This window comes from Lolium rigidum, chromosome 1 (genome assembly GCF_022539505.1).
Source record: "Lolium rigidum isolate FL_2022 chromosome 1, APGP_CSIRO_Lrig_0.1, whole genome shotgun sequence".
In the NCBI taxonomy this organism is placed as follows: Eukaryota; Viridiplantae; Streptophyta; class Magnoliopsida; order Poales; family Poaceae; genus Lolium; species Lolium rigidum.
The window spans coordinates 330,721,151-330,737,652 of NC_061508.1; the positions used below are offsets into that span (position 1 = coordinate 330,721,151).

General features: G+C 44.2%; 2 protein-coding genes and 1 long non-coding RNA gene across 4 annotated transcripts; 2 read left to right on the forward strand and 1 right to left on the reverse strand.

Moving 5' to 3' along the window:
- The first annotated feature begins 347 nt into the window (after positions 1–347).
- On the forward strand, positions 348–593 carry LOC124663272. Its single transcript, XM_047201000.1, has one exon. The coding sequence runs from the start codon at positions 348–350 to the stop codon at positions 591–593; it is 246 nt and encodes an 81-aa protein (XP_047056956.1).
- Positions 594–2,369: 1,776 nt separating this feature from the next.
- LOC124684380 lies at positions 2,370–6,046 on the reverse strand. The gene is made up of 3 exons (XM_047218701.1): positions 5,929–6,046; positions 5,462–5,841; positions 2,370–3,462 (listed from the first exon to the last, which is right to left on the reverse strand). The coding sequence occupies exons 1-3, from the start codon at positions 6,044–6,046 to the stop codon at positions 2,719–2,721; spliced, it is 1,242 nt and encodes a 413-aa protein (XP_047074657.1). The 3' UTR covers positions 2,370–2,718.
- A 2,641-nt stretch (positions 6,047–8,687) lies between these two features.
- On the forward strand, positions 8,688–10,977 carry LOC124684382. 2 transcript variants are annotated; one of them, XR_006997001.1, is made up of 6 exons: positions 8,688–8,706; positions 8,793–8,993; positions 9,454–9,546; positions 9,978–10,259; positions 10,392–10,759; positions 10,875–10,977. It is a non-coding gene; the product is annotated as an uncharacterized LOC124684382 (long non-coding RNA). The 2 variants fall into 2 exon arrangements; XR_006997000.1 differs by lacking the exon at positions 10,875–10,977 and having other exon boundaries at positions 10,392–10,809.
- The last annotated feature ends 5,525 nt before the right edge of the window (positions 10,978–16,502 follow it).

Sequence of the window (16,502 nt, forward strand, 5' to 3'; positions counted from 1 at the left end):
ATGACGCGACGACACGAGAAACAGGCGGTCGGTGTTGGATGATCCACCGCTCGTTTCAGATGTTCCAGATCGGACGGTGGCCATCCAGCGTGATGCAACATCACGAGCGCAACGCCGCCGTCCCTTTACGAAGGTTGCTTCGCCCTGAAGCAGGCCCACCTGGAAGCCCCTGGAGGCGCCAGCAGAGCATCTCTCTAGGGCTACGTGTTGCGTCTAGATGCTGCTACTGGGACAAAACACATATATGCACCGATCAATGAACGCTGTACACACACGCTTCTAGCTTCTTCCCGTCTCTCCTTTCTCTTCTCACACCACCAGGAGAACCTCCAGCCAAGGCAAGGGAGATGGAGACCGGCGGAAGGAAGGAGGAGGAGGTGCCGGCGGCGGCCAAGGCGCAAAGGGGTGCCGCGTCTTTCGGCGTGTCCGTGCAGGAGTGGTTTCAGCACGTGAAGGCTAGCGTGGTGGGCATGGTGCGGAAGGCGACGGCGAAGAGCGAGCAGGAGGCAGCGGAGGCGGACATGCGGGTGGCCAAGGAGCAGGTGGAGGCCACCGACGAGGCCGAGGCCAAGAAGAAACAGCTCGTCGCCTGATCTCACTTGTTGTGATGATGGCTTGCAGGGAAGCTGCTCCATCCATCCAGCCTTTGTTCAAGCACAAGTTGTATATTCAAGGGCATGTAAAATATGCGTGCGTGGTGTTAGATTCTGGGCTTTATTCGATCCTCCGTGTGGTGTTTGTGATGTAATCTAGCTGCAACTTTATTAGGAAGTGAAACTGCACCCTTCGACAGGCATTCTAATGTGTGTTACAGTACATGACTAAAGATTTGATCAGTTCAAATCTACTGGAACTGTGGCTAGTCTGAAATTCAGTACCAAGACAACACCTGTGCTCCGTGATATTCAGAAGGTCACAAACTCACATTGCGGTCAATGCTCATGTTACATGTAATGCAAAAACTAGGTAAAAGAATAAGCTAGTACCATCTACTGGCCATGGTGTCCAGGTTACACTAGTAGATATTTTCGGGTGCAGATTATAATAACTATCTGGAATTCAAACATTATTACCAGATAAACAGCTAAGCAATGTTCAGACACTAGAATTCTGACCATGGGTTGCTTATTGGCTGCAAGCTTGCCAAGATTCCATGAATACTCAGTGCAGAAGATTTCTAAGTTGTCTCTCAAAAGATTTGTGGTGCTCGGAAAGCACATACTCTACAGCCATGCAAACTTTCGGTGTCATATATCTCTCAAGTAACGTTGTAAACATAGATCATAACCTTTCCGAGCACGACAAATCAGTTAAGAATTATAGAAACGTTTACACCTTATTTTTCATTAAATCTACTACTCCCTCCATTCCTTTCTATACGACATTTTGGCGAGCCAATTAAGCCTGTCAAAACGTCTTATAAAAGGAAACAGATCGGGAGCATTTTCACCTGATATTTGGTATCTGTCATTCTCTCTCTTCATCAAGATGCAAGGATATAATATGTCTGTGTTGCATTCGTTGCACAAAAAAGAGGTGGAACAGTAGCCAGCAAGTTAACAAAAAGCAGCTATCATATTCTGAGTAAACAAAGCAAGTAAGCCAAGGCAGATATCAGTCTAGATTTACTTCAGAAGTAATAGGTGTACAGGCTATATAACTAGATTTGTTTGTTTAAGATTATAACAAACTGGAATTAAAATGAGAGCAGGTAGAACAGCCGAGCAACGCAGATACAAGATTTTCCAGGGCGTTCCGAGTTCTCAGATGTACCATGATTTATTGTTCTTTTCCAGCAGCACATAAGCTAAACTGCGCTGCGCTAACCTGTCAAGGGCATTCTGGCAAAAATGGTCTAAAGATGCAAACTCCATAAATGCCCAGTGCAAATGTTCCGATATCACCTTTCAAATGATCCATGATACTCAGGAGGCGCATATTCTACATCCATGCAAATTTTCAGTATCAAATATTTTGCAAGTAACATTTATTTGATCCTAAAATTTCATATGGACTGATATTTCAGGGAAACTAAAACTTCAGGGCCTGACATTTCATATATGCCCCTATAGATTAGGGAGGGGTGAGTACTATTTCTAAAACAGCTACTAGTGAGTACATGTTGCAGAATACAGTAAGGTTGGCTCGAAGGAACCCTACTCGTCACGAGCTAACCCACCTAATCCCAGGCACAGTACAAGTGAACGGAGGGCAAAAATCAAAACTACATAGAAGTACCAGATTCAGCTAAGGTACAATTCACAGCGGGAATTCTACATAAAAACATCCTCTCCAAGTGAAAAACATCCTCTCCAATTTGCCACACTTTTATTTGCAATTTAATTATCTGCCACACCCTGTGTCACTGACATGTGGTGGTCCTATGACCTGTGGCAAATAATCAAATTTCAGATAAATGTGTGGCAAATGATCAAATATCCCATAATAATACATAGATCTGGTGAGCAATGTTCTCATGCAAAGCTGCTTGGACAGTAGTAATCAAGTTAGATATCCTACAAGCCATCTATTGCACTGGACCCATAGACTTGCAAGATTTCCAACGCCATACATGATTACCAATGGTCAAGAAACTTAACAAGAAAACACTGCCCATATGTATTATTGTTACCCTATACACTAAGTACGGGTGGTAAGAGAAAAGCTAGATCTCATGATGAAACTGAGCTACGCATATGTAAACATCAAGGTATAGTGTTACTCCTCTGTTGGCACAAGATGCCTCGCATCATTTGTGATGTCCGTGCTTTCCATCGTAGTTTCAACTGGAGTTTCCACAGATGCATTGGCCATGTTTGTACTTTCTACCTCACTGGCCATGCTTGTGTTTTCTTTCTCAATTTCCACTGGATTTTCTACAAGGCCACATTCCTCAACTTCGATGGCCATGTCTATGTTGCCCTTAATTAGGGCTTGAGTTTCAGTAGAGTCATTTGTATTTACCTTACTTTCACAAGGAGAGCTCAAATCTTCATTTATTTTGGTATCCATCCGCACAGCCTCTATCGATGACCAAACCTTGTTTCGTTTATTGTGCTTCTTGCTCCGCAAATGGCCAGCCATGGTCACATTGCTATCGCACCTGACTTTGCAGCGATCACACCACAGGTAGTTGTTCTTCTGAACAACTTCATGCAACTCTCCATCTACTAGTATGCATATTTTTTTAGGTTCATCGCAAGGTTCTATTCCACTCTTATTCCCGGTGATCTTCCGCAAGTTGTCTTTGCTATCAGTTATCGCCTTGCTTGTTCCACACTGGGCGAACTTCGCCTTATGTTTTTTCCCTTCAAGATGCTCATTAAGTCCAGCTTCACAAGTTGCACTCACTTGGCATAGTGCACAGCTCCAGTCCTTGGTTAGTTTCTGTACTTTCTTTGGTACATTCTTTGGTACAGTGGGTCCAACAATTGTATCTGCCTTCCTCTTCATCCTCTGGATCTTTGTTTTTGATGAAGGAGCCTGAAATGAACATTTCAGTGCAGTAGTTAATTTGGTGTGCATATGTAACAAAAACCTGCAGCTCTGGAAGAATAGCATATGAAACTAACTCTCACGGTCAAACTATCTCTCTACACATACCGACACCACCAATTTAAAGGAATGCATGGACATGAGTAGAATCAATGGGAAACAATCAATCATTTTAAGCTCTGATCTGGGCCCATATTTTTTTCTGGGTGTTTCTGTCATCTAAGAGCAATAATATGGAGCTATTCTATGAGGTTTGGTGTTCCACTGAAGTAATCAGAAAAACAACATTCTAGATAAAAAAGATTGCTCACTTATGCACATACTTTGCTAGTGGAGCATCACTGTGCGCTGAACAGTTTTTTTTTTTGTTTATCAGCAACGTCCGTAAACTTTGCCAATTGAACTTGAAAATTGAATGCAAGGTCTTTTTTTCATAGCTGTCTATTTGTCTCGCAATATAATTTCCTTGATATGCCTTATGAAATAGTTTAGCTTTCACTCAGCTTGCAAAAAACGTTATTCAATATGTATTCTTGGATTAAATACATCAACTTTTTCCTTATGTTCAAATCCAATATATGACAACATCATTGTTTATTTTAACAGCCAGAAGCAGCTTGTGCATTGTTTGGCACTAATACATCTTGATGATCTTGTGCACCTACTAAGTATGAAGAATGCCCTGAATAAAACCTTATAGCTTGACTAGGTTTGCATGATACATATTAAAACTTGGTCGAACAGTTTTAGTGTGAATCTTAAAAACTTAACAATTTAATTAAATCCGCTTATTGCCACTGAAATAAATCCATTCTTTCATCCGAAAGAACTTGGGATGCAGTGCAAAGGTAAGATCTCTACTGATTCCGCCATCAAGTTATTTCTTATTGTCCCTTGCAAAATAAATTATGCGTCACTAGCTGCAAGTGCAAGTAAAAAAAAAAATCAGACTTCTCATTCGTGCCAACCATCTAAGCCTTTACCATCTCACTTTTATGACATATGGCTACCTGGTACCCAAGTACTATCCATCTATTATTTATGTGTGGCTGCAATATAGTTGGATATTGACATCTTCTAGACTATTTTCAAATAACAACAGGTTGTTTAGTTCATGTATGTTCTGCAAGGGTATCAATATTATCTCAGAAATTCTAAAACAAAATTAGTATTTTTTAAGAAGACTCACTAGAAGTAACGACCAGATATTTTTTTGGGTAAAACTCCTTGAAGTTTACAAGAGTGGTTCTTTTTGTCATGGCCATTCTCTAGACCAAGTTGTTTCTAGATTCTATGTTGTTTCTGCTATTACCTTGAGTTATTTTTGGATCTCTGTATTTATATTTCACAAATTCACCCCCATATAAGTTTATCGTAAGTTATGAAGCTAGTTATCTTTTGGCATGCCTTATAGCAGGCCTGATCGTTGAATAACATAGGTTGTTAAAATGGCCAAATTCATGGAACGTTGTGAAATTGGGCAGTATTGAAATAACAGTACAAACTATAGAAGGTATTGAAATTTGGCAGTAGTTAAACGACAGTAGCAAAAACGGCGCGGCAAAGCGCGCTAGGTCCTTCTAGTATGGAGCTATTCTATGAGGTATGGTGTTCCAGTGAAGTAATCAGAAAAACAACATTCTAGATTAAAAAAAAAAAAAGATTGCTCACTTATGCATGGCTTGATGAGAGATCCTGAACTTTGCACAAAACTATAATTGCTGCTGCTAAGTTAAGTCCAGGCCAAGTGAAATGAAGATAAAGTGTACATCACCGTTAAGCCAAAAAGAAACAGATAGCGTGCAAAACTATGAGAGGACAGAGCATAAATACAGAAGGAATATCTGAGCCAGGTAGTAGTTTAGTTTTTATGCCTAATCTGGAAAAAGAACTTCTGAAGTAGTAGAATGGCAATGCCCTTGTCAGAACAATCAATCTAACGAGAAAGATATGAGCGCGCACACACCTCAGGTCTCCCGGAGGGCTCGATCTCAAGCAGCTGGAGCTTATGCTTCGGCTTCGGCCGCGGCGGAGACAACCTCCTCCTTTCCCCAAACCCGGCGTGCGGGCGAGGCCCAAACTGGTTGAAGCCATGCCAGGCTCCAAAGTCCTTGAAAGGCATCGGCGGCAGCGCGTGCGGGGGCGGATGCATCGGCGGCGGCATGAGGCGGGCGGGAGGGAAGAACGGGTCGGGCAGGAACCCGCCGTGGGCGAAGGCGAGGTCGCCCTTGGCCTCGAACTCGCGGCGCACCTCCTCCTCGATGAGACGCCGCCGCACCTCCATCTGAATAATACCTTCCCGCCGCGCCGCCTCCCACTCGGTCGATGGCGGCGGCGGCAGTGGCCCTGGTTGTCGGAGGGGGCGCGGAGCGTTGTCAGGGATTCGGGCGCGTGTAGGGATGAGATCGGATGAGAGGTTCCGGATGCGCTTACCTTGAAGGCCTGGACCAGCGAAGCAGCCGTTGTGGGGGTGAGAGCGCGGTACCGGCGGGGAATCGCCGGAGGCGGACGAGGAGGGCCCGCGGTCGCCGGCGCGGAAGCGGAACTCCATGAGTCTCCGCGCCGGCGGCAATGGCCGGGCGGGCTGGCTTGCTGGGAGAGCGGGCGACTGGAGCGGCGGATTTGCGAGCGGCGGCGCGGCGCGGTGCAGAGTGCAGACTGCAGAGCAAAGCCAGAGTGGTCGAAAATGCGTTGGTGAAGGCGAAATGGGGCGCGGTCGAAATCGCTCGCGTCGGAAGCTGCTATGAGATTCCCGTGCCGGGCCCACATGCGGGGACGTTTGACCAGCCATTTCCGCAAATACGAACGATGCGCCGTAGATACATAGCACCTTTTCGTATGTTATACGGTGGTGGCCCGCTGCCGACGTGGGGTATTGGACAGGATCCACCGAGCCCAGTTAATTCGAAATCCAGTCGCCTCCTTCCTGCGTCAGACGAGACAGAGCGGACCCTCCGGCTAGATCCTGACGCCACCGGTGATGCAGGTCGATGGCCGCCCTAAGAGCAGGTCTAACAGACCCCGTAAAAGGGGCAAACCCATATAATAACCGCCGATTTGAGGGTTTCGCGTCTACCCGGCCGTCTAGCATGCCCCGTAAAAACGTCCCCCGCATCGATTTTTGCTGTTTTGGACTACGGGGCGGGTCGTCGCCCCCTACTTGTGCGGGGTGGGAGCGGGGATAGTGGGTGAAACCGAGCATCGCCCACCTCACGCCGCGCGAAGCATTTCGTCGAAGCCAACCGCCGCCGCCGCCGACCGATCTCCTCCCCGCGCCCTTCCCGGCCGGATCCCGCTTCCATGGACCGTGCGCAAGAGCCGCTGCCGCCGGCGATGCATCTCCTCCGCCCGCGGTGGTCGATGTCGCCGTCGGAGCCGCGCCGAACGCCGGGCGGTGTCGGTCATGATCTCCGCCACCATCCCGTCGAAGAGGAAGAGGATTCCGAAGGTATTCTTCGAATCACTCGCGCCGGCCGGCCGCAGCGGCCGCCGGCCGCAGCCTCTCGGCCGAAGCCCCGCCGGCCGCCAAGAAGAGGGCAGGCGAAGAGCAAGGCGGTCGGGCCGAGGGCGTCGCGCCGGCCAAGGTGCGGACAAAGGCCATCAACCGCATCGGCCTCGCGCCTCCACCGCCCTCCAAGGCCACGCCCTCTCCTCCCTCCGTTCCGTCCAATGCGCCGCTCGCGCCGCCGCCATCCTCCGTTGACGTAGACAAGGTGTTCGATGTTGAGTCCACAACATCCTACATGGACATGCTCAACGAATCCGCGGTGAATTTGGACGCCGGTATGGATGCATTCGATGCCGAGTGCAACGTCGAAGAGATTGACGAGGAAGAGGAGGATGAGGGTGACGAGGAGGAGGTGGTTGAGGTTGATCCGGCTGCCGCCGGTTCTTCGTCGACGCCGAAGCCACGCACGGCGAACTACGGCGAGATCGAAGACACCATCTTGGTCCGAGCTTGGAGCAAGGTGGGGATGGATGCGTGCACCGGAGTGGACCAAGGCGGCAAGCGCTACGGCGGCGCATTGAGGATCTATACCACCAGCTGAAGCCTCGCACGAAGAGCATGGCGGACGGATCCTACCGCTCACTTGAAGGCCGATGGAACATCATCAAGCCGGCTTGTTCTCGTTGGAGTGCTTGCCATGGATCAAGTGGCCGACAACCCCCCTAGTGGATGCGTGCCGGGGGACTATGTAAGTTTTCCTTGTGTTGATGATGCAAGCTATCCATATTATGTGTTCATGATGTGGAAACATCTCCTCTCATACTATTGTTGAGCAGCCCACGTATGCTAAACAAAGGTACAAGGAAATGGCCGGCTCCAAGAACAAGGACTTTCAATTCCAACATTGCTTTGACATCCTTCAACATCTTCCTAAGTGGAAGTTGAGGGACAACGAGCCAAAGTGCAAGAAGGAGGCACTTCTCACCATGGATGATGAAGCGGAGGACACGAGTGGGAGAAACACCGGCAAGCCCGAGGGCAACAAGAAGGCCAAGGAGAGGGTCAAGGTAGAACAAGAAGCAGCCTAGCTTCCGGGAGAAGTTGGATCAACTCATGAAGTCCAAGGAGGCATTGACAATGAAGACGTTGGAGACCAAGCTCCTCATCACCGACAAGAAGAGTGTGGTGAAGCTTGCCAAGGTGCAAGCAAGGAAGGAGCTTGACATAAAGATGATCGCAGCCAAAGAAGCCAAGGCCATGAAGGAGCTCTTGGCCGAGGAGAGGGAAATCATGATGATGCGCACCGACGGCATGGACGAGGATCAGCTGGCGTGGTGGAAGGAGACCAAGGCGGACATCATTGCGAGGAAGAAGGCTGCGCGTCAAGCTCGTGATCAAGGTGAGTCTCCGGCGAGCGGTGGCGCCGATGGTGATGGATCCTTTGATGGTTGATCACATTTGGGAATTCCGTGGCTTGAACATTGCCTATGATCGTGTTGTGATGTTAAAACTATGAATTATGCATCACATATTTTGGATGTGCTATGTTCGATGTGAAATTGTTCTGCAAATTGCTGTCTAAAACCCTGTTTTGAGGGGCCAAAAACTCGGACGAGCTATTCTGTTTTACGGGGTGGGGATACGGGCTCTGCTAGCTCGTCCGAGTTTTTGGCCGGCGAAAACTGGATACAGGGCCCTTTACTCGTGTTATACGGGGCGAAAATATACGGGGTCTGTTAGACTTGCTCTAAGGGTTCACTCAGGTCAGATCTCCCCGTCTGGTTTCTTATTCGAGCTCTCGCTGAGCGCCGCCGCCTCTCTCATCTCCACCATGGATTTCCATCCCTAGATTCGCCTTGGCTCGACGGAGAAGAAGCAAACCAGACGAGAGATGAGGGCAGCAGCCCAAGCCGGAGCGTCGAATTCACGAGCTCTGGAAGCAACGGCCGCGCCAGATTTAGCGCAGGTAGCGGAAGTTCCGATGCCTTGTCCAGATGAAGCCGCGGCCCGTCTCTCCGATTCGCCACCATCGCCTGTGTCATGGAAACAGGTACGTAGAGTTTCAGTTTGCGATGTATCTTAATTTGTTGAATAAGGACCCGTACAACACGCACTTGGGACGAATTAGCCCCATGAACTACCGGCTAAATATCGAATTGATGGTGAGCTTGAAAGCGCACCTGATTCTAAACAGGCGAGATAATCTTACAGATTATAACCTAGAGCAACCAACTTTAATTGGCCGAATGTTTATGAACCAAGTTGGTGTCAACGTCTAGAGGAATCGATCACTGAAACTTTTTTAGGACTGGGCCATATACGAGAAGCAAATGGATATCTTATGAGAAGCAAAGTTGTTTCAGAGTGATATTAGTCTTATAGTTTGACTGATGGAGATGTTTTTGTTACGAATGGTGGTGTGTATTCTAAATCAGATTTACAATGATTTTTTGTTTCATAGATAAATAAAGAATTTAATTAACTTGGGGACTCTGCACCTTTATGTGCAGGTCATATGATAACCAAGAGGAACAACTGACACATGAGGATTCCCATGTGCGCGGATCAGAATCACCCCAGTCGACACGTGTATGGAAGAAGAGGTTTGTTGTCTTATTTGTTTTTCTTAGTATTGTTCATACATGGCTAGCTTTTTTTTCATTCTTAGCTAGTTTCTTGTTTAGATAGATAGTTAGTGCAATATTATTTCCATCCCAGTATGGATGGCTGCGGATTTCAGGTTTGTCTTGTCTTAAATTCTAAGTTAAATAGACAGTTGTAGAACAATGGATAATCAACCATTCAGTTATAAAAACACTAGGTATTATTTGTTCTAGTTTTGCTTGCAGAAGCAAGACAGCATCTAGGAGCTAAATAGTTTGTAAGAGGATACAATAAGCTACAATTCCAGAGAGATGAGGAGGAGAACTTTGAGGAGAAAGATTGTTAATTCATTTTGTCATAGTTCGTAATGTATAGCGGTTAACGATCACTGTCCTGATTTTAACTTAGTTTTGAAATCTCCGCAATGCAGGGCCGGGTCTTGCTAAATAGCGGCGGATTGATCGAGAAGCATACAAGCAAGATCTACATTCTTGTATAATATTTTCGAGGTACAGATTTTTCTATCTGCTTCATATACTGCGCAAGAGATCATTTGGGGGACAAGGTATATTGGTGTTCACTTCGAGGCGGAGAAGAGGGAGAGGTGGTCCTACCGGCATTTGAGGTTCAGGTTGATATGGCAACAAACTTTTTCCAATGCGACTGTGGGATATATGAGCATATGGGTATGATATGTTACCATGTTATCCAGGTAAGATTTCTATCTACTACTATTAGCTAAAATATAAAGGCCCCTGAAGTTGGAAGACCTATGGAAGGGATGAGTGAAACAGTCATAATTTAACACATATGCTAATTTATATGTAATGTGCTGTGTTTGCAGGTCTGATCCTCCTTGGGAAGAACCGAAATACCATCTAGCAAGAGCCAAACCTGGTTATGGGGTTAGTGTGTCAAGGACTCATTTTTGCTCTGTGTGCCGCAGCAGGGCACATAACGCTGGGGGATGCCCCTCTGTTGAGAGAAGCTCTAAGAAGCCTAGGCGGGAGGCAAGGTGTTCTAACTGTGGCATTGTTGGACATAAGAAGAATGTATGTTTATCACGGGGTTATATGATGATGAATGAGTGAAATATCTTGGGGTCTCTTTCCAGCCAAACACATCTCGTGTTCAATTTTTTTTCCGGTCCATCAGACACCATCTGAACTCTTCATTGGCTGACCAGATCAGCTATGTAATAATATTTAGATGGTACGCATTGTTAACAAAACAAAAAGATATTCAGCAGTTGTTCAACATCATATAACATACAGTTGCCATTGATGATTTAGGGCTCACATTCAGCTTATTGTTTGTATTCCAACAGTTAGGCACCAACTGGATGTGATTCCTGTTTTACTGGGCTGATGGGTACCATAATTTTGCATGCTTGAAGCTAGTTATGTCAGTATGAAGTCAATGAAAATGGGCAAAATCCACAAGCTACGCCAAATTTCGACTTCACAGTTCTGTACAAAACTGCACCTGAGATATACTTTATGTCCATTTATGCATTTCGTGACTATATGGTATTTTTAAATCGTGAAAGACTTATCATATGTGTTTGTACTCTAAAGAACATTAATATTCGTCGCAGCTTATCCAATACACATGGTTACAGAATAGAACCATATGATGTTCATCCATGTACTGTATGGTAACCTTGAAAAGGAACACACGAACTAACAAGGTTATCTATGAGGCGGCAATGCCACTGGCCCCTCTCCAGCAAGGGGCGAACAATACTTACCAAACGTGGATATGGGAACTCCAACGCATCCAATTGTGTAATCCAACTAGTATGAGCCATGAGTAATATACATTGTTCGATACATCCAATTCATAGGGGATACATAAAAGACTCAATGGTATTGCACGGTGTACTGGTTGGGGATGTTGATGAGAACCGCATATGGTCTATACAAGGTCACATCATAAGACGACACTCCACATTATCACACCCGAATCTATAAGGGCTAAAAGAGACACATCTTGGTAATTCTCATGAAATTTTTTCTTGACTTGTCTCCCCTATGACATGCAACAATGTACTATTTGGGTGTTTCTTGTTTTTTTCTCAAGGACCGTATGCCACTCGATCATCATTTGTACATGTGGCATGATTAATATAACTATATAAGACAATACAGGTAGCTCGTATCATTATCTGAGAGGACCGTGTATCCCGTTAACAATGTGTCTTACCGTAGATATGAGAATTTTGTGATAGGAAAAGCAAGCAATTAATTCATAGGAAACTATTGTAAAAACCCACCACGTTTTATATCCATATGTGCATTTCGTGACTATATGATTTTTATAAATCGTGAAACCAGAGCATGGGTGTTTGTACTCTAGAGAACATCAATATTCGTCAAACTTTTATCCATGTATTGTATTGTATGGTAACCTTGAGAAGGACCACACAGACTGACAAGGTTTTCCATGAGGCGGCAATGCCACTGACCCCTCTCGAGCAAGAGGCGACAATTCTTACCCAACGTGGATATGAGGACTCTAATACATCTAATTATGTAATCCAACTAGTATGGCCCTTGAGTAATATATATTGTTCGATACAACCAATTCATAGGATATACATAAAGAACTAGATGGTACTACGAGGTGCACTAGTTGTAGATTTTGATGAGAACCGCATGGGCTATACATGGTCAAACCATATGACGACGGGATCACGCCCAGAGCTACGAGAAGGGCTAAAAGAGACACAATTGTTAAATTCATTAGTTTTTTTTGTCTTGACTTGTCTCTTCTATGAGATGCAATAATGTACTATGTGGGTTTTTATTGCATTTTTTTGCTTGAGGGATGCATGCCAATTAATCTTCTCGATCATTGATTGTACATGTGGCATGCTTAACAGGAATATATAAGACAACCTAGGTACCTCATATAAATATCTGGGAGGACCGTGTATCCCGTTGACATGAGAATTTGTTGGTAAGAAAAGCAAGAAAGTAATCCATAGGATCGTATTGAAAAACCCCACTGTGTTTTACGTCCATGTGTGCATTTCATGACTATATGATTTTTTTAAAATCGTGAAAGACTTATTGTATGTGTTTGTACACTTGAGAACATCAATATTCGTTGGAGTTTATCCAATACACATTGTTACAAAATATGACCATATGATGTTCATCCTTGTACTATATGGAAACCTTAAGAAGGACCGCACAGGCTGACAAGGTTATCAATGAGGTGGCAATGCCACTAACCCCCCTCGATTAGGAGGTGACCATGCTTACCTCACATAGATATGGGGACTCCAATGCCTCCAATTGTGTAATCCAACTATTATTGGCCTTGAGTTATACATATTGTTCGATACATCCAAATCATAGAGGATACATATAGGACTCTACGGTACTACCCGGTGTACTAGTTAGAGATTATGATGAGGACCAGATAGGCTGTACAAGGTCACACCATAGGACAATGGGATCACACCCGCAGCTATGAGAAGATCTAAAAGAGACAAGTTGTGTAGTTTTTATGATTGTTTTTGTCTTTGACTTGTGGGTATTTCTTGTTTTTTTCTTGAGGGTTGTATGCCGCTCGATCATCATTCGTACATGTGGCAAGATTAATAGAAATATATAAGACAACCTATGTACCTCGTATGATTATCTGGGAGGACCGTGCATCCCGTTAACAATGTGTCTTTCCATAGATGCGAGAATTTTGTGATAGGAAAAGAAAGCAATTAATTCATAGGAAACTATTGTAAAAACCCACCATGTTTTATGTCCATATGTGCATTTCGTGACTATATGATTTTTATAAATCGTGAAACCTGAGCATAGGTGTTTGTACTCTAGAGAACATCAATTTTGTTAGAATTTATCCATGTATTGCATGGTAACTTTGAGAAGGACCACACAGACTGATAAGGTTATCAAGGAGGCGGCAATGCCACTGACCCCTCTCAAGCAAGAGGCGACAATGCTTACCCAACATGGATATGGGGACTCCAATACATCCAATTGTGTAATCCAACTAGTATGGGCCTTGAGTTATACATATTTGTCGATACATCCAATCATAGAAGATACATAAAGGACTAGATGGTACTACGAGGTGCACTAGTTGGAGATTTTGATGAGAACCGCATGGGCTATACATGGTCAAACCATATGACGACGGGATCACACCCGAAGCTATGAGAAGGGCTAAAAGATAAGCAATTCTTAAATTCTTAAGATTTTTTTTGTCTTGACTTGTCTCTTCTGTGAGATGCAATAATGTACTATGCGGGTGTTTATTGCAACTTTTTTCTTGAGGGATGCATGCCAATTGATCTTCTCGATCATCGATTGTACATGTGGCATGATTAACAGGAATATATAAGACAACCCACGTACCTCATATAAATATATGGGAGGACCGTTTATCCCGTTGACATTAGAATTTTTTGATAAGGAAAGCAAGAGAGCAATCCATAGGATCCTATTGAAAAACCCACGGCCTTTTATGTCCATCTGTGCATTTCATGACTATATGTGTTTTGTTTTAAATCGTGAAAGATTTATTGTATGTGTTTGTACACTTGAGCACATCAATATTCGTCGGAGTTTATCCAATACACATTGTTACCAAATAGGACCGTATGACGTTCATCCTTGTACTATATGGAAACCTTGAGAAGGACCGCACGGGCTGACAAGGTTATCAATGAGGCTGCAATGCCACTGACCCCCCTCGATTAGGAGGCGATCATGCTTACCTCATGTAGATATGGGGACTCCAATGCCTCCAATTGTGCAATCCAACTAGTATGGGCCTTGAGTTATACATATTGTTTGATACATCCATATCATAGAGGATACATAAAGGACTCTACGATACTATACCCAGTGTACAAGCTGGAGATTATGATGAGGACCGGATAGGCTATACAAGGTCACACCATAGGACAGTGGGATCACACCCGGAGCTATGAGACGAGCTAAAAGAGATAAGTTGCATAGTTTTTATGATCGATTTTATCTTTGACTTGTGGGTGTTTTTTTTTCTTGAGCCGCTCGATCATCATTCGTACATGCGGCATGATTAATAGAACTATATAAGACAACCCAGGTACCTCATATCATTATCTGGGAGGACCGTGTATCCTCGTCGATAATGTTTCTTACCGTAGATGCAAGAATTTTGTGAGAGGTAAAGCAAGCAATTAATTCATAGGAAACTATTGTAAAAATCCAACACATTTTATGTCCATATGTGCATTTCGTGACTATATGATTTTTATAAATCGTGAAACCTGAGCATATGTGTTTGTACTCTAGAGACATCAATATTTGTTAGACTTTATCCATGTATTGTATGGTAACCTTGAGAAGGACCACACAGACTGATAAGGTATCCAGGAGGCGGCAATGCCACTGACCCCTCTCAAGCAAGAGGCAACAATGCTTACCCAACGTGGATATGGGGACTCAAATACATCCAATTGTGTAATCCAACTAGTATGCGCCTTGAGTAATATATATTGTTCGATACATCCAATTCATAGAGGATACATAAAGGACTAGATGGTACTACGAGCTGCACTTTTTGAAGATTTTGATGAGAACCGCATGGGCTATACATGGTCAAACCATATGACGATGGGATCACACCAGAAGCTATGAGAAGGGCTAAAACAGACACAATTGTTAAATTCTTAAGAATTTTTTTGTATTGACTTGTCTCTTCTGTGAGATGCAATAATGTACTATGCGGGTGTTTATTGCAATTTTTCTTGAGGGATGCATGCCAATTGATCTTCTCGATCATCGATTGTACATGTGGCATGATTAGCAGGAATATATAAGACAACCCACGTACCTCATATAAATATCTGGGAGGACAGTTTATCCCGTTGACATTAGAATTTTTTGATAAGGATAGCAAGAGAGCAATCCATAGGATCCTATTGAAAAACCCACGACCTTTTATGTCCATCTGTGCATTTCATGACTATATGTGTTTTGTTTTAAATCGTGAAAGATTTATTGTATGTGTTTGTACACTTGAGCACATCAATATTCGTCGGAGTTTATCCAATACACATTGTCACCAAATAGGACCGTATGACGTTCATCCTTGTACTATATAGAAACCTTGAGAAGGACCGCACGGGCTGACAAGGTTATCAATGAGGCTGCAATGCCACTGACCCCCCTCGATTAGGAGGCGATCATGCTTACCTCATGTAGATATGGGGACTCCAATGCCTCCAATTGTGCAATCCAACTAGTATGGGCCTTGAGTTATACATATTGTTTGATACATCCATATCATAGAGGATACATAAAGGACTCTACGATACTACCCAATGTACAAGCTGGAGATTATGATGAGGACCGGATAGGCTATACAAGGTCACACCATAGGACAGTGGGATCACACCCGGAGCTATGAGACGAGCTAAAAGAGATAAGTTGCATAGTTTTTATAATTGATTTTATCTTTGACTTGTGGGTGTTTTTTTTTCTTGAGCCGCTCGATCATCATTCGTACATGCGGCATGATTAATAGAACTATATAAGACAACCCAGGTACCTCATATCATTATCTGGGAGGACCGTGTATCCTGTCGATAATGTTTCTTACCGTAGATGCAAGAATTTTGTGAGAGGTAAAGCAAGCAATTAATTCATAGGAAACTATTGTAAAAATCCAACACATTTTATGTCCATATGTGCATTTCGTGACTATATGATTTTTATAAATCGTGAAACCTGAGCATAGGTGTTTGTACTCTAGAGACATCAATATTTGTTAGACTTTATCCATGTATAGTATGGTAACCTTGAGAAGGACCACACAGACTGATAAGGTATCCAGGAGGCGGCAATGCCACTGACCCCTCTCAAGCAAGAGGCAACAATGCTTACCCAACGTGGATATGGGGACTCAAATGCATCCAATTGTGTAATCCAACTAGTAT

Coding starts and splice junctions, on each gene's coding strand:
- LOC124663272 (XM_047201000.1), top strand. CDS start 348: ATGGAGACCGGCGGAAGGAAGGAGGAGGAGGTGCCGGCGGCGGCCAAG.
- LOC124684380 (XM_047218701.1), bottom strand. CDS start 6,046: ATGGAGTTCCGCTTCCGCGCCGGCGACCGCGGGCCCTCCTCGTCCGCC. Junction 5,842..5,928: donor CGCTGGTCCAGGCCTTCAAG/GTAAGCGCATCC, acceptor TCCGACAACCAG/GGCCACTGCCGCCGCCGCCA. Junction 3,463..5,461: donor AGCCCTCCGGGAGACCTGAG/GTGTGTGCGCGC, acceptor TCAAAAACAAAG/ATCCAGAGGATGAAGAGGAA.